Below are 26,301 nucleotides of genomic sequence, written 5' to 3' on the forward strand. Positions count from 1 at the left end.
TAGACAGAACAGCCCAAATTTTTGAATAATCTCCACTGTCAACGTAGTTTTGGCATAGGTTGTCCATAAATGAGTGACAGGAGTTCCCTATTATTGCCTTCAGTGAGTGGTTGATCTGATCAATGGAATCTGGCCCAGAGCACAATGAAGAATTGACACAAAACTGCCTATCAGGGTGCGATGAGGCATGAAACTGTTCCAGGCAAGTACCTCTGACCTGCCTGGGCCTAAATCCTTGTCGTTCCTTAGGATTGCTGAGGGGTCTCAGGTTACAGGATATGGGGAGTGGAGTGAGTGCACACAGCAGCTTAGGGGACAATTCTGTGTCCTGTTGTTCACTAGGATCACTGAAGGGTGTCAGGTTATAGGATATGGGGAGTGGAGTGAGTGCACACAACAGTTCAGGGGATGGTTCAGTGTCCTGTCATTCACTGGGACCACTGAAGGGTGTCAGATTACAATATATGAGGAGTGGAGTGAGTGCACACAGCAGTTCAGGGGATGGTTCTGTGTCCAAATGGATCGCCCTAGACTCATAAGAGTAAGTAACTCGCTGTGACAACTAGTTAGAAACCTGATCGTATGAAGAAGTCTCCTCTGACTGGAAAGAACTCTTGGCTCTGCCTCATTTTGCCTTGAGCTTGAGGTTGATTTCGTTTCTATGGCTGAGGATGAACAACAGCCCTGAGCTGAGAAGCGTCCTCCAGAATAAAGAGAAATAGATTTGATACCTCTGATAGTATTTCATTCAATAAGCCCAAGCAGCCAAAACCTTTTGATCTTGTGTTTTGTATAATTTTGGCCACCCCATGTCGAAGTTGTCAGAGTAGTGAGAGCATGTTGCTGTGATAGGAGATTTACTATGTATGCCTATTACAGCAGATAACCATATACACACAAACAACTAATCCTAATCATGTATTTGCTTTGTACCTATTAGTGCATTTGCATGTATACCCTTCAGTCTCCAGACATTCTGTAGCACAAAGAATTCAGACACTAGACAGCACCTCCCAGAATGTCCCAAGACTATCCACCCCATGTCAAAGTTGTCAGAGTAGTAAGAGCATGTTGTTGTGATAGGAGATTTACTACATATGCCTATTACAGCAAATAACCATACACACAAATGACTAATCCTAATCATGTATTTGCTTTGTACCTATTAGCACATTTGCATGTATACCCTTTAGTCTCCAGACATTCTGTAGCACGAAGAATTCAGACACTGGACAGCACCTTCCAGAACATCTTGGGACTTTATACCCATGTGTTTCGTGCTGTTTTGTTTCATATTCCCAGTCTGATAGTTAGATTTTGCAGAGTCATGCACATGTTTAGGCAAAAATCAGTTGTTAATTTGTGTATACAACTAATAATGTTCAAGCAAAAGTCAGCACAAGATGGATCACTGTAAATAAATCAAACACCACAAATACAAAGCTTCCACCATGGCAAGGCCATGTTGTGAAAGTCAAAGAGCAAATATGTGGTCACTTAATGCGCCATTATGTGCATGTATAATAGTGTCAATAGCCTCATGCATATAGCGATGAGCAGTGAGATATTGTGCTGCATGAGCACCAAGCACCTGGGCATGAATATAGGTAGCTGTATTTTCAGAGTAGTGGTGGTGACTTTCTGTGATCCCCCTAAGACTCTGTACATGTGCATATATAATTGGGCTTGTATGAGATCCAGAATCACACCAAATCAGAGGCAGAGCTGAGGTCAAAGTGAGAAGTTGGATGTCGATGAAGGACAACATCATCCACCCACCACTCACGGAATGTCCACACCCTTGAGAAGGCATGGATTGGGTCAGTTGAGGGGCCACAATGTCAGTGTCTTGAAGGCCTACAACATCAGCATCTTGAAGGCCTATTCATGGTAAGCACACAACATTAGTGGGGAGAATGGTATATGACACCAACTGGTGGATTCAGCTACTTCATCTACTGTCACCACTCATGGTAGTTGATCCTCAATGCCCTTCACTGCCATATACACTAAGGCCTCATGAAGTGTGTCGGTCCATTTCCATTTTGCCCAATGAAATGAGCTCCCTGCACGAGTGGCTCCTTCTCTAGTATAGGATTGTGATTAGTCAGGGAGAATTTGTAGTATGAGACACTTAGTGCGATGAACACTGGGGGGGTTTCCAACAACAACTGCATAGAAACTATCACCTGTGTCTTTGAGGAGGTCTTGAACTGCTGGCGATGTGTTGAGGAAGGTGACCAAGTCATGGGTGGTTGGTTCAGGTAGTATTGGTTGTAAGATGCTATCCAATGTTTGCATGACAAGTTTTGCCTCATCCATGGAAGTACACTCGATGGCGATGGGGAGTGGAGGTGACAACCTCCCACAAAGGATATATGGACTATAATGATACAGTTTTCCATCATTATTTGTATGCATTAGTCAGTTGAAGAGTCTGACTCACCACCCATGGTAAATGCTGGGTTTGGTCCCACCTATGATTACCCACCAAGACATTGTAGTGCATGGCAGGTGATTCTAGTCTCATGCTCTCTCATTTTGTAACCAGTCCACTATCTAAGCACCATCTCCAGGCTTCAATTAGTCCTCAGATCGCATAACCTTGGGTGCCAAATGCTAAGTGCAGTGTGCAATTCGCCATCGCCAAAGTCCACAGTCTGCAGTCTGGGGAATGCTCATGCTCCGTGTTACACAAACTTCTTCAGAGGTGAGTGATTAGGAAAGAAGCATCACTGAAAAACCCTGAGGATGAATCAATGATGCCTGATCACCTGCTGTTTTGCCAGGATTTTGCCTTATAAGTTTTAACTTTAATCCTGAAGATCAACATACTGCAAACCCCAAGGATGTCCAACTACCTGTTGTGTTGCCATTGTCAAGATTAACCCTGAAGATCGACATGTATGTTCCTTCAACTTTAAATCTGAGGCTAGATGAAAAGCATGTTACTATAGGTCAGGTATTTATTACAGCAGTTGCACATTCAGCTTGCTTTCAACCCCCCTTCCCTACTTGTCCTTTGTTACTGGTATTGAGTCACTGTTTATCATGCTGCATAAATCCATCAAGCTGATATTGCTGAATGAAACAGGACTCCACAGTTTCTCTATTTCATATATGCACGAGGAACCAGCCATAATGGTATGTGTAATGATGTTTGCATGAGCATGAGATGACTGACTTACCTCTCTCAAGACATTTCAGATTCTTATCAATGACTCTGACAACAGCAATTCTCCAATCAATACTAAGGTTCCGGTGGCATCCAATGTCACCTGGGATGTTACCAAGAAGGAGGTGTCATCAGTGAGCATTCCATTCCATTATGTAATGAGCATCTTGCTTATGGCCTTAAATTTACAGCCCAAAACTCGCAAAAGGGGTGTCAACAGCTCTCCCTTGCCTGTGGCAGTGAAATGGACTAGGGGGAGTGCTTGAACTACCTAAAGGGTTAATAGATCTACCCACTTCTTTGATTACATAAGTTGTATTTGGTGTGTTGTAAATGCATGGCTCCCAAGTTTCAACCTATCAATGTATATATGAAGGACCATATATGATGTGATGTGAATAATCCACAGTCATTTTGGTCAGCTTTGTTGATTGCCATTACCCCAGCATTCAAAAGCTCTTAGAATGTGGCACTCAGATTCACCAACAATCTATACAGCTATTCATTTGATCATTTTGGTGAGAGATTCAGTGGTATCAAAAATTTGTAGATCCTCATCTTTTTTCACAAGCAAAAGGCCAAGGAGATGAAACATACATGCTTTTGCTTTTGTCAACAGTATGTTTATGCCCCTCCTGCACTGTACTTACATACTGACCATTATCAACAGGTCACTTTCATGCAGCAAGAATCGCATATCAGTGATGGGCTGTCCCCGCCCCAACCTCCTATGGGCCCACTTTGTTTCTGAAAAATTCCTGGCTTTACCATTCATAAACAAAAGGTTGAGGAGATGGAATCTGCATCTACCTGTCACCACACCAAGATTCAGTTGGACATGCATGGTACACTCCATTTGACTACCCACATATTCACCACTCCCAACCCTGTCCCCAAACCTACTGCTGTGCAGCCCAGGGTTGTGTACCATTGCCTAGAGATTCCTGAGTGTATGGACAGACTGCTGTCTGGTGTTGACCTTGGAATTTTGGGTATGGAGCCCAGACAGACAACAGAATCTGTAAGTGAACTTTTTGTGAGATTGGATGCAACTTGGCTGATGTATTGATTAGGACTTACCACTCCTCACATGGTCAAAATTAGACCGTGAAGACTACTTATCAGAGCTACGCAGGCTGGAAGGTAGATGTGGTGTTTCCAGTATCTGTCCCAACTGCAAGCTTTGACTGGCTCACTTCTGCTGTGATGATTGCCTTGGAGTTGACACATACTGCCAAGAATGTGTAGTGACTCATCATGGAGATCACCCATTGCACTGTGTGAGGGTAAGTGGTAATACACTCAGATGAGTATTGTACTTATACTATTGACAGGAGTGGAATGGCAGATACTTTGCAAGCAAAACATTGAAGGAGTTGGGCTTGATTGTGCAGTTGGGCCATCCTATTGGTGAAAGGTGCTGCAGGCCCCAGTCTGTCCTGAAAGATGAGTTTGTTGTTATGTACAGGAATGGGATTCACATTGTCAGCCTTACCTTCTGTGGGTGTGAGACTGCAGATTCATATACACGACAATTGCTGTGCATTTGATGGCTCCCTGCAACTTCTGATAAGCCCTGCACTGCAGCAATGTTCCAAGTGCTGGAAGACTTTCATCTCCTGTCATTAGAATCCAAGCTTTCTTGTTACAAGTGTTACAGCACCTTGTCACGTTGTTCAGATAATACTGGATTAAATCCACCTAAGGTGTGTCACAGTTCATGTTGTAAAGTTTGTGCTCAGTCATGTCAGGCTCGTTACGAACAGTTTTTGAGAATGGTCCATCAATGGCACCACCTCAAGATGCTCAAACATTCAGGACGAGGACATGATCCTGCTGGTGTTTTGAATACAAAAGAAGGTGAATGTGCAGTGTTATGTCCAGCATGCCCTCAACCTGGGAAGAACATGACAGGGTCACCAGAAAGGTTAGCTATATCTTAACTCCAATATTCAACTAAATTGTTATGTAGAGATGTTGACACACTTTTTGTTGCTCTTGATGCCAACTTTCACCTCAGATGTCATGCAGTCTCAAATAATGAGAATGATCTGAGCCTCAGTCAGGGCTGGGCATATTTTGTGGAGGACACCATGTTCAAGAGATGCTTAAGTGACCACTGGCATGATATCCAAGAGGTATGCAGTTGTCCACTGAATGCACTTGCAAACATTTATTTTAATCCAGAAAAGCACATGCTCAAATCACAATGCAGTGAATATGGCAGATGCAAAGTCAAAGAAGGGTTGCGATGTGACTGGCGTTGGCATGGTTGTTTGCACCAGGCATGGCATGAGGCTCCCAAATGGGATAGTTGACCTACAATACAGTGAAAGGTGTGTATCATTTACATCCAATGTGATATCATTTCATGAGCATAAAACATAGAGATATGTGAATATGGACTGTGCATTTGCATCTGCACTACACCACTCAGATGTGACTGTCCTCAAAGTTTCATACAACATTGCCTGCCAGTGGCACAAGAAGTTATATCAGCAGATGGACCAGATGCCACCTTCTTTACAGTCAAACTTACATGACTGGGCTGTTATGTTTCTCATACCCAAGTTTCACCTTCCTGCCCACATTGCCTCATGCCAATGGTCCTTCTCCTTCAATTGGACCAAGGGTGTTGGTCAGACAGATGGCAAAGAACCTGAGCATGGATGGGCAAACCTTAACCCTGCTGCTTCAAGCATGAAGACCATGGGCCCTGGTCATTGTTGAGACACACTGGATGACTACTTTGGTGACTGGAACTGGAAAAAGCTTATTGGACTGGGTTTGCTACCATTTCTGTTGATTCACTGAGGACTGATTTACCTCCTGTTCATTGTAGGCACTTCTCTTCTTAGGAAGGTAAAGGAGGCCATCCCTGAGCACAATGATCATCAATGTGACTTTGAAGAATTAACATGGTTGCTCAAGCTCAAGTTTCCTGAGCAACTTGCTCTATGGAAGCAGCAGGTAGAGGACTGGGAAGCTGACTTGACCAAGCCTAATCCATTTGAAGTCAAGAATGATGGTATGTACAGTCTCGAACAAATTTTTGTTTCCCTTCAATTCATCTATGCTGTACCTTCACAGGTATCATGCAAGCTAGTATCTGCTTACAATTGGCGAAGGATGAGGCCGATGCACTTGTGGGAGGGAGTGAGCTCCTACTACATTCAGATGTAACCCTGAGTGTTCTCATTGGTGCTGGGATTGACCTAGAGGATCAGCAGTAAGTCACCCTCTGTGGGACATCTGTTGATCTAACTCCTGCAACATAGATGACATCTGCATGATGCCACTGAGCTGGCATCATGTGTCACAGATATGCACAAACTCAGGGTTCAACAACAAAGCAATGCACTGGTGAGGCAAATCAAGGCATGGCAAAAACTTCAAGTCCTGTTTATGCCTGGTGTAAGTGCCCTCTGGGATGAGTGGCCAGAGTTTGCCAGTCAACCTCATTCCCTGGAGGACATCCCGTTGTTCCTCCCATTGCAAGTTAGTGGCAAAGTCGCATGTCTACTGAAATTGGCAATGGTTGAACTTCGACTCAGGGAGGGTCAAGCACACAATGCATTGAATGATCTGTGCCAGGGTCTTCGATCTTGTGCATACATGCTCAAATTCAAGGATCATTTTTTATGTGGTCAAGGAGCCAACACCCACACATGAAATTGTCTCAAAGCCCTAGATACCAAGATAAATACTGCTGCTACAAGGTATCATGTAGTTTATCAAGCATTAACCATTCTTGCCCCCCTGGTTGGACAAGTTAGGTGGAGGGACAAGCTTCACCCACTTGCAGATGAGGACATTAGTGCACTCACAGATGCTTACAACCTCTGGCCTGGAGAGGGACAGTGCCATGTTTCTTGGATTTGGTGGTTATATGGGTACAGTGATCACACCACAGAGAAGGAATCAGATGATGGTTTTCAGGAGGGTAAGCATCTGCTAGCAGCCTCATCAACCTCACTTTAGTGCTAATCTTAACTCCATATTAGCCATCTGTGTGGAGTGGTGCAAAGCATGCACATGTGCACACTGCTGGGAAGAGGAGGTTAGGCTACTATTTGAAGAAAAGCAATGTACATTACAGTTTCTTGAGTGGCACACAAATTGGTGGATGGGCCATGCTAGTGCCATTGCAACAGGTGACAAAGCTCTCTCCAATGGGTGTCATGCATATGCTGAGTGTCAGGCAGAACTTCAGCATCAGCTCACAAGGTCATTTGCTGATATGTGGAAGGACACACAGTGTTTCTTGGATGTTGCTGATGCTTATAGTGTATCTCCCTCTCCTATGCTCTGAAACATCTTAGTTTCTATCTTACTGCTTTGTAACTGTGAATTGACTGTGACCGTGAGTATCTGTGTATTGTGCACAGCACCATAGCACCATTGGGTAGTGTTGCTGTTGCATTATTATACTAATCTTATTGCCATCTATACTACACATGTTGCAACACCTGTTGCAATGTCTATACTACTTTTGTTGCAATGTGTTGCAGCACCTTGTGTATCGCATGCAGTGCCATAGCACCATAGGTGTTAGATTTGGCAAGTCCAAGTCATGAGAGTCACTTTCTGTTTTAAGGCTTTATTTTGTATAGTACTACTTTTGTTGCAATGCATTGCAGCACCCATTGCAACAATTCATGGTTGACATGCCATTGTGAGTGGTGCAACAGAGCCCAACGGTAGTTACCATGTTAGTTGCAACAAACTGGCATGAACTTGTGCATCACCCACATTTGGAGGATTAAAAGATAAACTATCTCATGCATAATGCATTTGACACACTACTAACTGAAGCACACCTGAAGCTTGGACTCCCATTCTACCATCTCCAGCCCTGGATGGCCCAAGCATCATAAAGTTGTCACTCTGCCACCTCCTCTTCCAAGTCACTTCATCAGGAAAATAACACTTTACTATTTTTGACTTTTTGTGACTAATGTGACTTTTTGGGAAGGAATCTACTATCATTACCCATGTCCTGCAGGCATGGCTGCACTTTTCTTGCTGATTTTGGTCTTATTCAAACCACCTAATTCATAGCTTTCAGTAGATACCACATACATTCAAATTGATGGAGGTTCCAAAGAGATATTATGATTTTTCTCTCAGACAGTGTGCATCACACCAATGGCTCAATATCTCTGAATTTTCAGACATTTTCTAGTCTTCTTGGCTTGGATATATCATCACTTAGTTGTCTCAATAGATTCTGTTCCCTTTTCATTCTTCAAAATGCTGTATATGGTCAAAAAAAAAGTACAGATAGTAGGTTCCTTCCCAAAAAGTCACAAATAGTCACAATAGTCACAAAAAAGTCAAAGAAAGTCACAAAAAGGTCAAAAATAGTAAAGTGTTGATTTCCTGATGTGATTCCAACCCACTCCACTGAAATTCATCAGAGAGCCTCCTCTGGTTTGGAAATAGCTGAGCAATAGTCTGAATTAGGCATTTCTCAACCCCTTTCATGACAGCTATATCAACATCGCTCTGCCTGTTTGCTGCCCAAGCATGTGCATAGGAGTAACCAGGCAAAGCCCAGGCAGAGTAAGGCTTTCCATGCGACCCAGATGTCAGCCACTTTGTCCGGTACTTGTTATTATATGCCCAGATCCACAAAGTGCAGCATAAGGAACTCTGTTTGCTACATCCAATAGGTTGCTGCTGGGAGCAATTCAAAATATTGAATGACTTGCTGAGATGAAGCAGGATGTGGATTTCGGTGTGAAGTTGAGTTGTGATAGAATGACTGGCACCCCATGTCCCTCCCATGTTTGGGAACTTTCTGCACAATGTGGTTAGAGTGTCCACTGAGGGAGAAACACTGCTGGGTGCCTGTTCAATGGCCCCCAAATAGTTGCCCTCTAGATTAACTGTAGTTTCACCCATGTCATGAATTGGGTTGACCCAGCAATGTGCAATTCCTTGCAGGAAATGGCACCTCATATGATCGACGAGGTCTTCAATACCATGGTAATACTGGCAGACCTTAGCAAGGTGGCATTTCAGTTGTTCCACCTGCAGTTTGCAGTTGCGATCCATAGGACTGGTGGATTTGCAGAGTGAATGTAGAAGACAGGATCTTTTGAGAATGAAGGCGACTAGTGCAAGCTGTGCATAGCAGCAGTAGATGTCTGGCATTGCTGACAGATTCTGTAAGTTGAAATCTTGAAATCTGCCCCTGATAACCTCCAACAATTCATGCATCATTTTCACAAATGGGACCTGTTGGTCACCATACTGGAGACTGTGACAAGTCATAGAGTAAGGAAACTCTTCGTCGATGGAGGAGACAGGTGTGTAGTGCCTTAAGACTTCCTCGAGGCCATGTGAGAAATCATGCACAGCATCATCCATCTTCACCATCTGCTTTGCAATGTTCACCCCACAATGAGTAAATAGGAAAGGTAAAATGTCATATGCCCCCATAGTCTCAGGAGCAGTGATCCACCTGAACAAGTCATGAACAGCCCAGTCATCTTCAGTGGTGGGAGAGTTGTTCTTTGCCAAGACAAGTGTGACACCTCCATGAGTGTCAAATGCAGCAGTGAAGACATCTCTGGGCCTGCCAGTGGTCAGTGTGACTGCAATGGTGTTGAGAATGTGAATGGTGGATTTAGTGTCATGCCAGTTCTGCCTATGTCTATTATGAAAATGGCAGCATCTTGATAATGCATATCAACATCTGAGTAGCCAAAGTGATAGAGCAGGTGAAGCTGTTCAGGAAGACAGTGTTGGTTGCTCATTAACGTGTCCTGGTGATTTTGTTGAGGTGCCATGTTGCAGATGGATGCTGTTATTGGCAGGCTGGTCAGTGTTGCCACAACACTTCAGTCACCCCCCCAGGGGACCTATTAGGTTCATATATTCTTATAGATGTATCCACCTAATAGGTGTTGACCACCTGGGTATTCTCCAGAGCAAGGTGTGAGACATGGACTTTCTCCAGGATTATTACATCTATAACAGAGTGCCTGGGGTCCAAATGGGGCTTTCCCCAGTGAGTTAATAGACCTATTTCCTGGGTATCCTGGGGGATTCTCCAGCCTAAATGAACCTGTTCCCAGTGCATCCTAGGGGATTCCCCAGCCTAAATGGACCTGTTCCCTGGGCATCCTGGGAGTTTCCCCAGCCTGAATGGACCTGTTCCCAGGGCATCCAGCCCAAACAGACCTATTCCAAGATGATCATGGGAACCTCCAGTTCAAATAGACCACCATCACAGCATGAAGGATCAATCAAAATGTTTTGGAGTCTCCATGTTGCTGACAGGAGTGTGTATCACACCAAGTACCTATTTCCCCAGAATCTGATCTGAGCACTACATACAATATGAATATGTGAAAAAGCATGGCCATAGACCACTGAGGAAAGACTGGTGACATCTGATGGAGGGAGTAGAATATACTTGGTGATGGTGATTGCCCAGGCACAGCAGACATATACTTTCACCATGCTTCCCAAGGCTTCAGTGATCTCCAGTCTTGGCCATTGCATACAAGTCAAAGATTGTCCAGGTGCCATTGGAATTTTCCCACCCACTCTGGGGATCCACAGGGTATGCAGCAGATCCTCCAGGCAATGCTTGGAATTTCCCAGCCAACTCCTGTCTCTAGGGGCTCTCCTAGCAATGCTGGGGATTCTCCCACCAACTCTGGGGATTCTCCAAGCTATGTCCTGGGGATTCCCCAAGCACCGCTGGGGATTCTCCAACCCACTCTGGGGATTCTCCAACCCACTCTGGGGATTCTCCAATCACTGCTGGGGATGCTCCAGGCAATGCTGGGGATTCTCCAACTGACTCTGGGGATCCTCCAAGCTATGACCTGGGGATTCTCCAAGCACTGCTGGGGATTCTCCAGGCAATGCTTGGGATTCTTCAACCTGCTCTGGGGATTCTCCCACCCACTCTGGGGAGTCTCCATGGTATACTGGGGATTCTCCAAGTTCTGTCTTGGGGATTCTCCAACCTGCTCTGGGCATTCTCCCACCCACTCTGAGGATTCTCCAAGCTATACTGGGGATTCTCCAAGTTCTGTCCTGGGGAATCTCCAGGCAATGCTGAGGATTCTCCCACCCACTCTGGGGAGTTTCCAATGCACTATGTGCATTCTCTTGTTAGTTTAATCAATCATAATGCTTGACCCAGCAGGAGGCCAAAGGCATTGCAGGTCACCATAAAACAGAGTGCCTTAGGGTAACATTGAATGTGGATCACTCATACATATCTTTTCTCTGGGTACAAACTATTTATTGATGACACTTAGGTATGCATCTAGTATCTACACCTTTTTGATGGCACCTGCAATGGTGATGAGGACAAATAACCAGTTCCAATGTCCTCCAACCAATCCTCATCTTCTGTAAATTCCCCTTCATTTGCTTGCTCAGTGGGACATTCCTCTTCCAGTTCCATCTCTTCAATGACCATCAACAGCTCATCATCTCCTTCTGACATTACATCCCCTTCATCAGAGTCATTCTCTTCTAATACTGGTGCTATTAGATCCTCTGAAGCATGGGTTCCACCAGGATTATGTGTGGCAGCAAGGCACTCCCTGATGTCTTCTGCTGTAGGTCCCCATGGCCTAGATGCAGCCCATGCATATGGCATATGTCAAACCTTGGCCTCCCATTTGACATATACTGCAACAATGGAATCCCTGTAGGCATGCAGGTGATACTTGTAATATTCATCTAACTCCCTATGGGATGGGACATAAACATGGTATTTGCACTCACCTGCCACATTTTCCAGAGCAGACTTTACACTCAGCCACTCCATGGAAAACCATTCCTGTATGATAGACTGCTCTCTTGACAACCTTCTTTCTTCTTCATCACAGCAATCAACTTCCAACATCAGCCTGATTCCCTTGTGCACACTCTCATCAGCAAGCCAATGTGGGGTGCTAGCACTAAGCTCCTCAAGACCATCCTGCCAAATATCACTATCAACATCCAGCTGAAAGATACATTTAGAAGGTATGGGATTGGGAGGGATGGCACCAGGTGGTGCCTTACACAGTTGTATCATACTCTGCAGTTCACCACAGAGATTATTGTATGTGGTGACAAGTTTCAGGATGGTAGGCTCTCATTGTTTTATGGATGACTCCACATGTGACTGTAAATGGTTTTCTACATGATGTTATTGAAAATAGCAGCCAGAAATAAAAATTTGCTCACTACTGGAAGAGGTTCTATATGACCATTGTAGTTGCTGGAACTCAAACTTGTGCTGACAAAGTCATTCCCTTATCTGAACCTTAAGTGCTTGTGCATTTGTTTGCATTTGGAGCCACTTGTTGTTCCTCAGCAGAAAGTCCCAATGAAGCCTTTTTCTTTTTGAGGGCCTGGGCTGCCTTTGACAGTGACCCTTTTTCTGCAGCAAGTTGTAGATTGTAGTCAACAATGTCATTGACATGATCATCAACAAGATCCTTCTCTAACTGATCCACACAGCACTGATAGTCCTCGACTGTTTTCTCCAGAGCAGGAACATGTGCCAACTGTTCAGAACCCTTGTTCTTTGACTGACCCACAGGTTGGTGAGTCATATGATCACACACACACAAAGGGAACAGATTAACAAGGTAGAAGTTGAGTTTGTGCATGTACTTGTGCAGCCCACTCATGCTGTAGAGTCTGCATGTCAACATGCAGAGCATGAAGAGCCTCCAAAGCCACCAATTTCCTACTTTTGCAGATGGACCATTTCCTGCTCAGCCACTGGCCAAATGCATTAAAAGACTTCTTGTCCAAGTGTTGAATTTTGATTGTCAAGGACAAATAATCTCTGATGATACTAAGGGTAAAATGAGCACTGGAATTATATTTGAAGAAGAGTCAATGCTCACCCCAGATACTGAAGAATTGGAATAAGCATTTTTAGAGCACTCCATAGTCACTCACACCCCTCACCATCTAACAAGCCAAAGCCCACACATTTATGTGGGTGATATACCAATTGGCATGGCCATTGATGACCATAAGCATGGAAGACAGAAATACCAACCTTCAAGCTGGAGAGTATCCCATCATCAAGGAGTTTCCACTTTTGACAGCTACACTCCAATTGACAACCAATGTCATATAAGAGGCCAACAGTCATCTTGGCAGGGAGATGGTATGTTTCACCAGCACTAGGGCATAGTGCTGCTTTTCCCCTGCTGATGTCATATTAACCAACCAGAGGACACAATCTTGATGACACAACAAAGCCATAAGCCCTGTATCTGCAAAAAATTGTGTGCTGGCTTTTTGCCTCTTCTCATCTGCTGCATGGAAAGAACCTCCACACCCATCCAACACAGGGGCAGGTACCCTCATTCCATCCCCCAACCTGTCCTGCTGGTTTTGAGTCTGAGAATGATGTTGACTGGTTGGGAAGGATCTCTGTTTCTCAATGAAAACCTCCATGGCCTTCACCTCTGACTCAGGGATGAATACAGTGCTGGTGGGATTGGGAGGGTCATCAGTGGCAGATTTGTTGGTTCTCTTCTGAGTGAAACATGCATCTAAGCAGTCAATGCAGTCAAAGCTATTGGGTCTCAGTCATCTAGTCAGCAACAATGAGCTTGTCATTGACTCACTCATCCTGAGGAGGGTTAGAGCTCTGTAAGTCACCTCCCCCAAAGCAAAGAGGACAGCAAGCACATAGGTAGTCACTTGGCCAGGGGCTATCTTGCTGTGGCATAGAGTTTGGGTGACAGATGATGAAGTGGCTACATTGGGCAGCAAGTTGGTTGAGGAAGATGACATTGATAAGACCTGTGGGGGAGCTAAGATGATATGAAGAATACCATAATGAAATTGCACACACTGAAGGGCCAGAAGTACAAAGTGATGGCTCATTACCAGAAAAAGATGAAGGATGGTCAGTGAGTACACTGGGTACCAGACCAGCTTGGACAGATGAAGCAGAGGAGGCCTGTAGAGAAATGATGAGCACAACATGAGGCTTGAAGACAGGGAAAACTCACAATATTAGAATTACTCATAGAAGGCAAAGCAATGCAATGCCTCCAAGGCTTTGGATGGCAAACAGCCATCTCAGATTGTTCTGGAAACTATGACACAAAGCCAACAGCAGTACACCTGGGACTCAAAGTCAACAGGTGGTGGAAAGCACAACATGAAGTCAGCAGGGGGTGTCAGTCCAAGGGGATTCTGACTTGATGACAAACCTCTGGAAGGGAAAAACTATGCAGAAAATTTGTCAGATCACCACATACAGCCAAGTAGGATCCTACTTACCAGAGCACAAGTCTTGAGCAGTTAAAAACAAAAGTCACTATCAACATCACAGTGAGCAGGAACCCCATCATCAAGATGTCATACATACTGAGCAGAATGAGTCTTAAAGAATTAAATGGTGCAGACCTTGATGCAGATAAAGCATCAATAGCAGTGAAGGGGGATGGGAACATTCCTTGCCTGGCAGTGGGAGTGTCAGTGAATAACATGTTGCTATCAACAAAAAAAAAGCAGTGAGCACAAAGTGTGAGATTAAGGTTCAGTCACAGGCAACATTCCAAATCATTGAATTGATTCAGCCTGCTTTATGACATGGTACATACTCATACTAAACAAATTTGGACAGAAAAAAAAAAGTATATGTGGTGGAGGATGTCAGACAAAGGTAAAAATGCAGGGGAGGGATGGTTGATGCCCAAGATAATCAAATGCAGTTTGGATGTAGAATTTGCAAGCCAAGATGAAGGCTTCAGATGCTGCTTGGTTCCCAGAGCCATCCAGCTTGATTGGGGACTTCAAACAAAAGGGCACTCCTGGCCATGCAGATAGCAACTGACAGAACTTGTTCAGATAGGGAAATGCCACCTCCATCTCACTAGCAGTCAACCCCAAATCATGTGGCTCCTGAGGAAGAGGCACTGACCAACTTGAAAGACCACATTCACCAGGGAAGATAGACCAAAGAAGTGATTGGCATGTATACTTATCTAGGCTATCAAGCCAAAGCTGTGGGACAAGGGCTGGATTGAGTGTGTGAAGTTCATAGTGGAAGTTGAGTTCATAGAGTTCCCATAGAAGGGAACATGTGAAATGAAGGGGTGGGTCTGAAAGGCTCAAAGCCTGGACCTGCACAAGATAAGTATGAAGAACAGATCTAAATAGGATGAAATACTAACCTGCATTCCCCTCCACTCAATCTCTTCTGACATATGAACAGGATCATCATGAGCTACTTGAATGATGTCCCCCAACATTGCCCAAACTGCCAACTTTGTGGATGCACTCTGTGTCAGTACCATTGAGGAAGTCCCTCCACATCTGAGGGGAGGGGTTCTTCTGTGGAGACCAAATGTCAACTTGATTCATCCAAGCTGGATGAGCAGAGAGCCAATTCAACATGTACATCTTCTTTCATTCAGGGGTGGTCACATTGACCAACAGTGTGGGCTTCAGAAAGTGATAACCAGGGTCCACAATGCCCAACTTGACTCTGGACATATTCTTTGAAGCTTTCCTCCAAGCCAATGCAAACAGACTGTGGGGCTTGGGAATTTCTGGAAGATCAGGCTCTTCCCACCTCACCAAGTCCCCACCACCTGATTGTTTGGGGTGTGAAGCTACAAGCTGGTCAGGAACAAGCAGAAAGAAAATTAGGGTACATACCTCTGGATGGGCCTGTAGTTGCTTGTTCCCTGGCAGCCCTTGTCTGCTTTTTTGTTGATTGCTTTCCAGTGCTTGAAGATGGGTTTGACAAGGATGTGGCAAATGATTCTTGCATGGGCTCTGGTTTCTCCATGAATGTACCCTCATAGTCCCTGCAAGTGTGAATGTGGCACAGGAGACTGCCAGGACCATGGTAGATCAATGGGAATGGCTTAGATATGCCCTTTTCCAAGTACATAGCTTTCACTATGTCTTCAGGGCACACCAATCTCACAGGCTCCTTGATATTCATATCAGGGGAGATGTATGCCTCAGTACACACAAGCCAGACTGGCACCCCAGCAAAATATAGTGCTTTGCAAGTGGCAGTATCCTTCATGAAGCACCCCATCCAGGTGGGGTTTGCATGTACAGGTTTTGAGCAGGGAGACAAAAGAAGCAGGTAGAGGATCTCAATGTATTCAAGCAAAGCATAAATGTCAAGCAGCTCATGCTGAAGCTGGGCAACAAAAATGACAAGGTCTCAGAATAAAAGGGGGTGATTCCACAAGCACAAAACCTTGTGTTGAACTGACCACACTAGTTGGGTCATAAGGTCTTGACCCACAGGTTGATTGTGGAGGGGGTGATAGTAGCTGCACAGTTGCTGAAGTAGTTCTTCAAAGGCCTTGACCTTTGCCTCTTCAAGTGTTCCCACCAGATACACAGAGCCAAGTGGAAGGATGAAATCCACAGATGTCAGAGTGAACCAAGCAATATTGAGAGTAGGGACCATATTTTTTTGAGGTATGCAAACAGCATATTTGTAGTTTTTTTTGTATGTTTGAGGCAATTGGAAGCAATCGACAAGGCCAAACTGACTGTCAGCATGCAGACAAAGATCAATTTCTTCAAAAATGTATGGCTCTGGAACAAAGTCCACATTGGGTGATGTGATCAGCCAGCAGTCCTTGCACATGACCACTCATGCATCCAGTGATGTAATTTTAGCTGTGGATGGTAAGTAAGCTCCAGGAAAACACAAAAGTAGAGGAACATACCATTGCTGGGCCAGGTGAATGCTTTGAAGCAGGTAAGTGCAATCCCCCAGGACATTTTTGCTTGTGTTGGAATTGAGCTGCAAGGAATAATGGACAGATCATGTGTAGATTAGTTGGTGACAGGGTGAAAGGCATGTAATTAAATACTCACCCTTGTGAAAGAAAGCAAACAAATGTTGGTGGTGGGAGAGGGTCTGGGATAAAGTGCAGGGTGAATGATGAGGGTGAATGATGAAATGAACAGTGGGGTGAACAACAAAATGAATGACAGGGTGAACAATGGGGTGAATAGCATGTATAGAACATGCACCTTATACAAGAAAGTAATGGAAGGACAATGGCAGGAGAGGATCTGGGGTAGAGGGCAAGATGGACTCCTCAAGGTCTTGAACCCCACTAGCAGCATGGTGGTGCTGGGGTGACCTCAGTGATGTGAAGTCAACAGAGTGTGACCTAAAGTGACATGAAGTCAACTTCAGGTCAAGATGAGCAGCACAAAGCCAACTTGAACCCAATGGGAGAAGATGCACATGGTGGGGAGGGAATTGAGACCTTGAGGGTGGAGGTGCTGAGTGATGAAGTGAGGAAGGCAAGGGTAGTAGGATGAAGAGTAGTTGCAGTCAGAAAATCATAAGTATTTGTTTGTTTGTAGGTATTTACCTATTATACTTATGTACATATATTGATAGCAACATTTGATGTGATAGCCTGGAGAATTCCCAGGGCAAAAATACCTAAGTCATGGGACCATGTTCCAGCTGCACAGTGCCCAGCAGCTCCATGCTTTGTTGTGAACAACTGTCATCCTCTCACCTCCCCATCATCATCTTCCCACTCACTGCCTCTATGCTTCAAGTTTGGATGTGTTGGCTGAACCTGAGCTGGCTCCATGCCACTCACTCAGAGCTGCAGCTGACTTTGTGTTGCTGCAGTTCATACTCTGTTGACTTTGTGTCACTGAGGTTGCCCCAGCACCACTGCACTGCTAGTGGGGTTCAAGACCTCAAGGAGTTTGTCTTGCCCTTCACCCCAGATCCTCTCCTTCCTGCTTGCAAAGGTATGTTTTATAGCACTATTCCCTCCAGCTGATTCTAAACACCTATGTTCATTCATTAGCACTGATCTCATTTCTCTCCTGGGTCACTGTCACTCTGCCTAGTATTGCTGTCTGAGGTATGTCTATTGTTAGCAGATGTTGATCCTGACTCATTATCATTATCAGGTGTGAGGTTTCAATCATCTCATTCAAACCTGTACTTGTTGCAACTCTTGTTATTAGCTATGAGATTTAAATCATTTCATTTGTCCATACTTGTTGTGTCCCTCACCCACCCACTCTGTGCTCTATTGCAGTCTGCAGTAGGTGTATTGTTATTGGCTGTTGATCCCCACTTATCATTATTATAAGGTATGTGCTACTGTCACTTTTCATTGAACTTACAAATCTGATCATGCTCTTTAATATCCAGGTATAAGTTATCTCATTCATCTCCACTCAACCACTTGCCTCATTCTGCACCCACCCACTCCATGTTGAATTGCAGTTTGTGGTAGACACATAGTTATTGACTGTCAATCCTCACTTATCATTGTTATGAAGTATGTCCTACCTTTGCATTTCATTGGACCTACAAATCTGATCATGTTCTTTAATATCTAGGTATAAATTATCTCCATCAGTGCTTGCCTCATTCCTCACTCACCCACTCCCTATTGTATTGCAGTTGGAGGTACATCTATCATCATCAGGTGTTGGGCTGACTTATCATCACTATCAGGTATGTGTCAGTCTCTTTTTGTTAGATTTACGAATCCAATCACCCTCTCTAATATCTAGGTATAAATCATCTTGTTAGTTGGTGCTTGCCTCATTCTTCACTTGGCCAACTGCCATCATAGTCTGAGCTATGGATATCATTACATACTCTTGATCTACAGTTACTGCTGTTATCAGGTGTGTCTTGTGGTCTGTTTACATTGATTTACAAATGTGGTCAGCCTCTCATAATCCCTAGGTACCTATCTCATTTGCTAGCACCTGTCAATCACTGCAGAAATAAAGTTTGATGTCAATGCTCCCAGAACCGAGTTTCTGGTAATGATCTCCTTCCATTCCTCACCAACTCTGTGCTGTATGTAGTCCAAAGTACCCATATCGTTGTCAACTTTGTTCACCATTGTCATCAGGTATGTGTAGTGGTCTCTGTTTGTTGGATCTAAGAATATACCTGCTCTAGTTACCAGGTATACATAATCCTGTTCATTGGCACTTGTCTCATTCCTTACCCACTCCATCTGATACTATTGTCCAAAGAGGTATGTTTAAATCTTTTTGTTGAATCTACAAACATTATGAAATAGATGTCAAAATAACATTTAATGTCAATGCTCCCTGAACCTAATTTCTTGTAGTGATCTCATCCATATTCCAAGGTACCTGTATTGTTATCAACTGTTCACTGACACCTACCATGGTTATTTGTCAAAAGAATATATCACCCTTGAGCTGCTGTCTGTAGGTTTGACATCAACTTTTTGTTTTTATTATATCTTCTGCTCACAATGACAATGACAGTCCTGCTCTATTGGTTGACATGCTGCATTTTTCCTCTGCCCTGAATGCCAGATTTCTGTTCAATTGACCCTTCTCAATAGGATTGTGCAAGCTAGAAGGAAGCAAGGGTGCTAGTGTGAATTAGGTGTGTAGGCTTCTTCTGGGACCAAATAAATAGCTCAGTAGTGAACATTTCATCCTCCATTTTCTCTTCTTCCTTGCCTTCTTTTCTTCACTTGCTTCAAATCAGGTGTGTAACCCTTTGTGAAAGATCATAAATCATCCACTAACCAATGTTTGGCCTGAACCCAGTCTTTCCTTACCCAGTTGTTCCTTACCTGAATGTCTTTTCCTTTCCATCTCACTTGATTTTGCATCAGCAAAGAGTGTGTGGTGACTACATGTTCCACAGTTCCACCAGCCCACAGTTTGACTATGTGTCTACCAGGTCAAATTCATCATGCCTGTGACTAGGTCATCTGCTGTTACTTTCAAAGTTGGTCCCCCCATTGGTGCCTGGAGGTCAAAGAGAGTCAATCCTACTGTCACTTCACCCACCAAAGCCCAACCTTCACATGGTGCAAAGGCCCATCACCAGGTAGTCAAATGTGAGTACAGACCTACTTCCTGTGTCTTGTGTACTACTGTCTCAACTCTTTCCATCAGCATGAGGTGGAAATCAGGATACAATTTCTGAAACACACAAGCCAATGTCAGGGGATGGTGAGGAGTGCCTGGTGTGTAGTGCTACCTTTTTTTTTTTTGCTTACTGACCACTGTTTTCAGAACTGCAAATCCAGCTCTGTAGCTCAATGTCCCCCTCTCCAACCATGCTCAAGTTACAATTCTTCGCAAGGGTTGACAGAGAAAGAAAGAATGCAAGGATCAGTACCTTTACTCCTTCTAGACGAGGCAGGTTGCACTCCAGAACAGTATGAAGCTTGACCACACTGTTGCCCTTGAGCAACTACAATTGGGCATCATTTCTATGGAAGATATAGTTGCTGAGAAGGGTCACAAAAAGTGTAAGTGTGTGATCTATGTATGTAGCTGTATTCCTTCTCAAGGTTGCCACCAGCTGTTACCCCCAATGACAGTGAAGAGGATGAACAAGCTGTTGAGAGTACAGTGCAAGCTGAAGGTGATCTGGTCTCAGAGAACCTGGTGGATCATGATGGTTGCCAAGCTGTTGAAAGTATGATGGACTGCATTCATCATGATGATGTTGAGCATGAAAGTGCATCAGGCTTGTTTATTTGATTAAACTGCATTATTCACATAATTTACATGTGTCATTGAATAGACAGTGATTGGTCAGCTGACCAGAGGTGTGACCCTAAATGTGAACAAACCCTGAGAGAAATCTGTGCTGGCAATTATGATACTGATAATGATCCTTCCACACCCCCTCTCCCTTCTCCATCCTCATCAGAAGAAGAAGATGGAGCTGCTGATACTGAAGGCAGCAGTGACAGCTCTGTGACCAGGAGGTGTAGGGAAGCCAAAGGGAAATCTTGTGCCCTAGCCAACACATCCTCTGAAGATGAGGATGGACCTAGTGACACTGGAGACCTCCCCAATGGCTTGGAGATGACTGGGATGCATAGGAAACCCAAAGGATGACATTGTGGCTTCTGCAAGGTAGTAGTCACACCCTCTGCACCTACCCTAGCCAGTGACCTCAGTCAATGTGAGGATGCATCCAGTGCAGAAGCAGGCTTACCATGCTTCAAACCAGGGCAGCTTCCCTTGGAAGCCATACGAAAGGCACAGGCACTTGGCATGCACACCACTCAAGAAGCCCAGGTGATTGCAGATGAGTATGGCAAGACTCTTGGGTCAATCATGGCTGCTGCTGGTCTTACCACAAAGGCAACTTGTGCTGAATCTGTGCAGAACATGCATCAGGCTTGGTATGCACATACCAATCCAAAAGTGTCTGCAGGTCAGTACATCCTAACTTGTTGAAGTTTTGACTCCACATTGATTCAATTGCAGAGGAAACCAAAGACTACTATAGGCATCACACCAAGCACTATGAGGACCATAAAGATGAGGACAAACATCCTCAACTGTGGGCTGAGATCTGGAAGTATTGGAGTGAGTGTGTCAGTGGGTCTAAAGACATCAGTTTCAAGGCAATGGTGGGTCATGTAATGGCTTTCCATGACTCCTTTACACAAGGGGTGGGTAATACCATTGTGATTGTTTGCTTCTTGAATAACCTCTTGTACAGGCACAAACTTGGTGCAATGTGGAGGGCATACATGTCTTCAGATGTGTAATTTATAGTGGGAGCAATGGAGCTGCATGCCAATCCCAAGGAATTTTTGCTGGATCCTCCCTTCTCATGCAGCTTGTGAGTGAGAGGCAGACTGACATAACACAATTGTTAGAATACCTGTCCACAATTATCAAGTATGTATAACATATGCCATGTACAATTGCCCACCAACTTTTCTTTAGGTATAAAATCCTTAACTATGCTGCTTCAGTGCCTCTTCCTGACTTTAATGTGCTGTCACAACCCCATTATGACCATGCACTGGGATTAAAACCTCAAGAATATAGGTGTGATTGCAACCAGCAAATTTTACCTACAATCATACTCCATAAATTCTGTATGTCAATAAATCTATTTGATTCATATTCATCCTCTGAAGTGCTGCCACAGAAGAGAATGGTATCACATGAGGCCAGAGAAATGTTTCTTGGAAGTTGTTGCTTGATCTGCTGTATGTTCACCAGTATACCATCACTGATTGGCCTGCTGGAGTCCCTGCTGTTGGTCCAGATTTCAATGTCAAATGCCTCAATGCTGATGAACTTTGTGCTCTGACTGTTCCTTTCCTGAAAGAGTCAATAGGTGCAGATTACCATGCTGAGGCTCCACTAGATGATGATGAAGACCAAGCTGGATACCTTGTCCCTTTGCTGAATTCATCATTTTACCTCAAGAAGTGGACTGATGGTGAGTTGTTGACACAAAATGGTCACCCTCACTGACATGAATAATCCAGATCAGATTGAGCTATTTCACCACAGTGATGCAAGGATGTGTGACATCCCACTTGTGGTGAACAAATTGAACCAGCACCTCCATGTTCTTTCTGATTCAGATGCATTTGTTAAGGCCCTCCCTAAAGGTGACAAGTTTAGGGAGAGAAGTGCCCCTTCATCTTTCCCTGACCAACCTGTGCAAGGATGAGTGCCATCCAACAGATGTCACCCCTTGCCAGCAGCATCCAACACCCACCATATGACTGTGCCTTCTTTATCCCTAGCTTACAGATTACCCCAGCCACCTGTGTGGCACCATGTGTCTCCCTCAACATCCCACCACACCTGATGACAGCAATCACCATCCTGCACATGTCACCCCTCTCCTGCAGGATCACACCACCTGAGGCAAGGGCAATTGCCATCCTATGGACCTCATTCCACTCAGCCAGCATCCCACCACTCCCCTCTCCCTCCTTCATCCCCTGTCAAGGAGTCACCACAGTCATCTCCACAAGGTCCATCATTGCATGGTGATCATCACACATATCTTGCTCCAGCAGCTGCATATCATTGTCACCCCCCTTCTGATAACTATTCTCTGACCCCACATCCTTGCCACTGCCCTCAGCATGAGTCACACAAGTGCTATAGAGGATATCAGGACAATGAGAGTGATCATGGTGGTCCTTCACAACAGGGAAGAACTCACTGAAGGTATGTTGCTGGGTGGCCTACATGTACAATGAGATTAACATGCACAGTGTGGTTGAATACATTTATTGAAGCCCTCCCCACAAGAGACATCATTGTCATGACAATGATGACTCTGATGGACATTCCTATCACACCCATGATTGACACAACTACTACTAGGCATGTTTTCATCTTGATCAATCACTCGCTACTGGCTCATGTACACACCAGTTCAACATGTTTGCATTGTTAGCATGTAACTATGATACCCTGTGGCTGTATCATCTTCCCCCTGCATATCCTTCCTTTGTGTAATGTCTGCCATCATTCATTTTGTCCATTATCCACCATGGTCTTTTTGTTACCATCATAACTACAATACCCTTACAAGACCATTCATTTTCTCCTCACACCTATGCATACTCAATCTGATAGCATACCCTATCATAAATACAGATTAGATTTAGGTGCAAACTGCTATGTGTGAGATAGGAATGTGAAATCCATGGAACCAGACATCCACTAGAGCTATGATGTCCATGTGACAGGCATAGGGCTCTGCCCTAGGCTTCAGGGGGAAGAGTTCTCAGTAGCTACTAACATAGACATACCAGAGTTGGTTAGAGAATCCCCTGGACATAACATGGAGAATCCGCACCAGTGCTTGGAGAATCTCCAGAGTGGGTTGGGGAATCCCCAGCAGTGCTTGGAGAATCTCCAGAGTGGGTTGGAGAATCCCCAGCAGTGCTTGGAGAATCCCCAGCAGTGCTTGGAGAATCCCCAGTAGTGCTTGGAGAATCTCCAGAGTGGGTTGGAGAATCCCCAGCATTGCCTGGGGAATCCCCAGAGTCAGTTGGAGAATCCCCAGCAGTGCTTGGAGAATCCCCAGAGTGGGTTGGAGAATCCCCAGCATTGCCTGGAGAATCCCCAGAGTGGGTTGGAGAATCCCCAGAGTCTGTTGGAGAATCCCCAGCATTGCCTGGAGAATCCCCAGAGTGGGTTGGAGAATCCCCAGAGTCTGTTGGAGAATCCCCAGCATTGCCTGGAGAATCCCCAGAGTCAGTTGGAGAATCTCCAGAATGGGTTGGGGAATCCCCAGCATTGCCTGGAGAATCCCCAGTAGTGCTTGGAGAATCCCCAGAGTCAGTTGGAGAATCCCCAGCAGTGCTTGGAGAATCCCCAGGACATAGCTTGGAGAATCCACAGAGTGGGTGGGAGAATCCCCAGCATTGCTTGGAGAGCCTCTAGAGACAGGAGTTGGCTGGGAAATTCCAAGCATTGCCTGGAGGATCTGCTGCATACCCTGTGGATCCCCAGAGTGGGTGGGAAAATTCCAATGGCACCTGGACAATCTTTGACTTGTATGCAATGGCCAAGACTGGAGATCACTGAAGCCTTGGGAAGCATGGTGAAAGTATGTCTGCTGTTCCTGGGCAATCACTATCACCAAGTATATTCTATTCCCTCCATCAGATGTCACCAATCTTTCCTTAGTGGTCTATGGCCATGCTTTTTCACATATTGTATAGAGTGCTTAGATCAGATAACATGGAAATAGGTACTTGGCATGATACACACTCTGGTCAGCAACATGGAGACTCCAAAACATTTTGATTGATCCTTCATGCTGTGATGGTGGTCTATTTGAACTGGAGGTTCCCATGATCATCTTGGAATAGGTCTGTTTGGGCTGGATGCTCTGGGACCTGGTCCATTCAGGCTGGGGAAACCCCCAGGACACACTGGGAACAGGTCCATTCAGGCTGGGGAAACCCCCAGGATGCACTGGGAACAGGTCCATTTAGGCTGGGGAATCCCCCAGCATGCCCAGAGAACAGGTCCATTTAGGCTGGGGAATCCCCCAGGAGGCCCAGAGAACAGGTCCATTTAAGCTGGGACATCCCCCAGCATGCCCAGAGAACAGGTCCATTTAGGCTGGAGAATCCCCCAGGATGTACAGGGAACAGGTCCATTTAGGCTGGAGAATCCCCCAGCATGCCCTGGGAACCAGTCCATTTAGGCTGGAGAATCCCCCAGAATGCCCAAAGAACAGGTCCATTTGGGCTGGGGAATCCCCAAGCATACCAAGAAAACAGGTCCATTTATGCTGGGGAATCCCCCAGCATGCCCAGAGAACAGGTCCATTTGGGCTGGGGAATCCCCCAGCTTACCCAGAAAACAGGTCCATTTATGCTGGGGAATCCCCCAGCATGCCCAGAGAACAGGTCCATTTAGGCTGGAGAATCCCCCAGGATACCCAGGACATAGGTCTGTTAACCCACTGGGGAAAGCCCCATTTGGACCCCAGGCACTCTGTTATAGATGTAATAATCCTGGAGAAAGTCCATGTCTGACACCTTGCTCTGGAGAATCTCCAGCAGTCACTGGGAATACCCAGGTGGTCAACACCTATTAGGTGGATACATCTATATGAATATATGAACCTAATAGGTCCCCTGGGGGGGTGACTGGAGTAACTGAGCATTGAATACAAAATGTGGCCCCACACTGGTATCCTTCAAAAGATCAGAAGCCCAATCCCACAGTGAATGATAGTGCACTTCAAACTCCATCATCTTGCCTGCAAATGGTGCACTTATTACACTTTCCTGAAACTGGACTAGTGTGTGATTAGTGTTGGCAGTAATAGTAAGTTAACAATAGATACCATCACCATGTGATGGGAAGCAGCCTGCCAAGTACTCTCAAGATTGTTGCAAGTTTCTAGGGTGCACTCCTCAGTACAAAAATGTCTTGAAAGCTTGAGGATAAAATTAGTTTGCTCCCTGTTAAGAGCAGCCCCACAGATGAATTCTGAAAGGTTGAAATTGAGATGAGTGTGAAATGGATACCACAGAGCCATGCAGGGATCAGGGGTGTATGATTTGGGTACATGGCCTTGACTGAACTCATCAAATGGCACTGTTACAGTTGGCTTGCCAGCATTTGGGTGGTATTCAACTCAGATATCATCAACATTGATATCAGCCTCAGGTTCAACAGCTGCACAGTGAATCAATATGAATGATACAAATTGAACATCAACATGCACCATCCACCAGGTCATCTGCACCCACAATGCTAGCCACTGACTCAAAATCCATAACCATGGGCCATAACACTGCAGGCTCTGCAAACAGTTGTGAGAACACAATCCAAAGGGTAACAGGATACTT

The 26,301-nt window shown here is 44.9% G+C and overlaps 6 protein-coding genes across 6 annotated transcripts; 2 read left to right on the forward strand and 4 right to left on the reverse strand.

Moving 5' to 3' along the window:
- Positions 1-1,474: 1,474 nt before the first annotated feature.
- F5J12DRAFT_784547 (uncharacterized protein) lies at positions 1,475-2,499 on the reverse strand (the record flags this gene model as incomplete). Its single annotated transcript, XM_051743062.1, has 4 exons — positions 1,475-1,591; positions 1,787-1,881; positions 2,190-2,383; positions 2,447-2,499. 4 exons carry the CDS (start codon positions 2,497-2,499, stop codon positions 1,475-1,477), a joined length of 459 nt encoding a protein of 152 aa, XP_051597649.1.
- A 1,514-nt stretch (positions 2,500-4,013) lies between these two features.
- Positions 4,014-7,609, forward strand: F5J12DRAFT_906675 (uncharacterized protein; the record flags this gene model as incomplete). The annotated part of the gene is made up of 18 exons (XM_051748809.1): positions 4,014-4,167; positions 4,397-4,461; positions 4,510-4,681; positions 4,763-4,881; positions 4,927-5,102; positions 5,148-5,313; positions 5,363-5,511; positions 5,566-5,900; positions 6,018-6,203; positions 6,266-6,331; positions 6,353-6,404; positions 6,514-6,589; positions 6,611-6,657; positions 6,679-6,712; positions 6,734-6,821; positions 6,861-7,118; positions 7,180-7,297; positions 7,564-7,609. The coding sequence occupies 18 exons, from the start codon at positions 4,014-4,016 to the stop codon at positions 7,607-7,609; spliced, it is 2,307 nt and encodes a 768-aa protein (XP_051597650.1).
- A 181-nt stretch (positions 7,610-7,790) lies between these two features.
- F5J12DRAFT_951708 (uncharacterized protein) lies at positions 7,791-9,972 on the reverse strand (the record flags this gene model as incomplete). The annotated part of the gene is made up of 4 exons (XM_051749813.1): positions 7,791-7,901; positions 7,996-8,030; positions 8,578-9,836; positions 9,944-9,972. The coding sequence occupies 4 exons, from the start codon at positions 9,970-9,972 to the stop codon at positions 7,791-7,793; spliced, it is 1,434 nt and encodes a 477-aa protein (XP_051597651.1).
- A 4,855-nt stretch (positions 9,973-14,827) lies between these two features.
- F5J12DRAFT_784550 (uncharacterized protein) lies at positions 14,828-17,170 on the reverse strand (the record flags this gene model as incomplete). The annotated part of the gene is made up of 7 exons (XM_051743063.1): positions 14,828-15,298; positions 15,349-15,490; positions 15,612-15,789; positions 15,836-16,334; positions 16,443-16,695; positions 16,876-16,952; positions 17,027-17,170. 7 exons carry the CDS (start codon positions 17,168-17,170, stop codon positions 14,828-14,830), a joined length of 1,764 nt encoding a protein of 587 aa, XP_051597652.1.
- Positions 17,171-19,889: 2,719 nt separating this feature from the next.
- On the forward strand, positions 19,890-22,637 carry F5J12DRAFT_784552 (uncharacterized protein; the record flags this gene model as incomplete). The annotated part of the gene is given in 13 exon segments (XM_051743064.1): positions 19,890-20,037; positions 20,102-20,166; positions 20,216-20,317; positions 20,337-20,454; positions 20,508-20,624; positions 20,733-20,987; positions 21,102-21,374; positions 21,428-21,573; positions 21,666-21,788; positions 21,826-21,847; positions 22,001-22,050; positions 22,178-22,400; positions 22,450-22,637. 13 exon segments carry the CDS (start codon positions 19,890-19,892, stop codon positions 22,635-22,637), a joined length of 1,830 nt encoding a protein of 609 aa, XP_051597653.1.
- Positions 22,638-25,569: 2,932 nt separating this feature from the next.
- F5J12DRAFT_724273 (uncharacterized protein) lies at positions 25,570-26,087 on the reverse strand (the record flags this gene model as incomplete). Its single annotated transcript, XM_051741525.1, has 2 exons — positions 25,570-25,740; positions 25,794-26,087. Coding segments are annotated over 2 exons (465 nt in total), but the record flags the coding sequence as incomplete, so codon positions are not given.
- Between the last annotated feature and the right edge of the window lie 214 nt (positions 26,088-26,301).

The sequence above is a fragment of the Pisolithus orientalis genome, assembly GCF_024613125.1.
Source record: "Pisolithus orientalis strain OTSU chromosome Unknown F5J12scaffold_27, whole genome shotgun sequence".
NCBI classification, from domain to species: Eukaryota; Fungi; Basidiomycota; class Agaricomycetes; order Boletales; family Pisolithaceae; genus Pisolithus; species Pisolithus orientalis.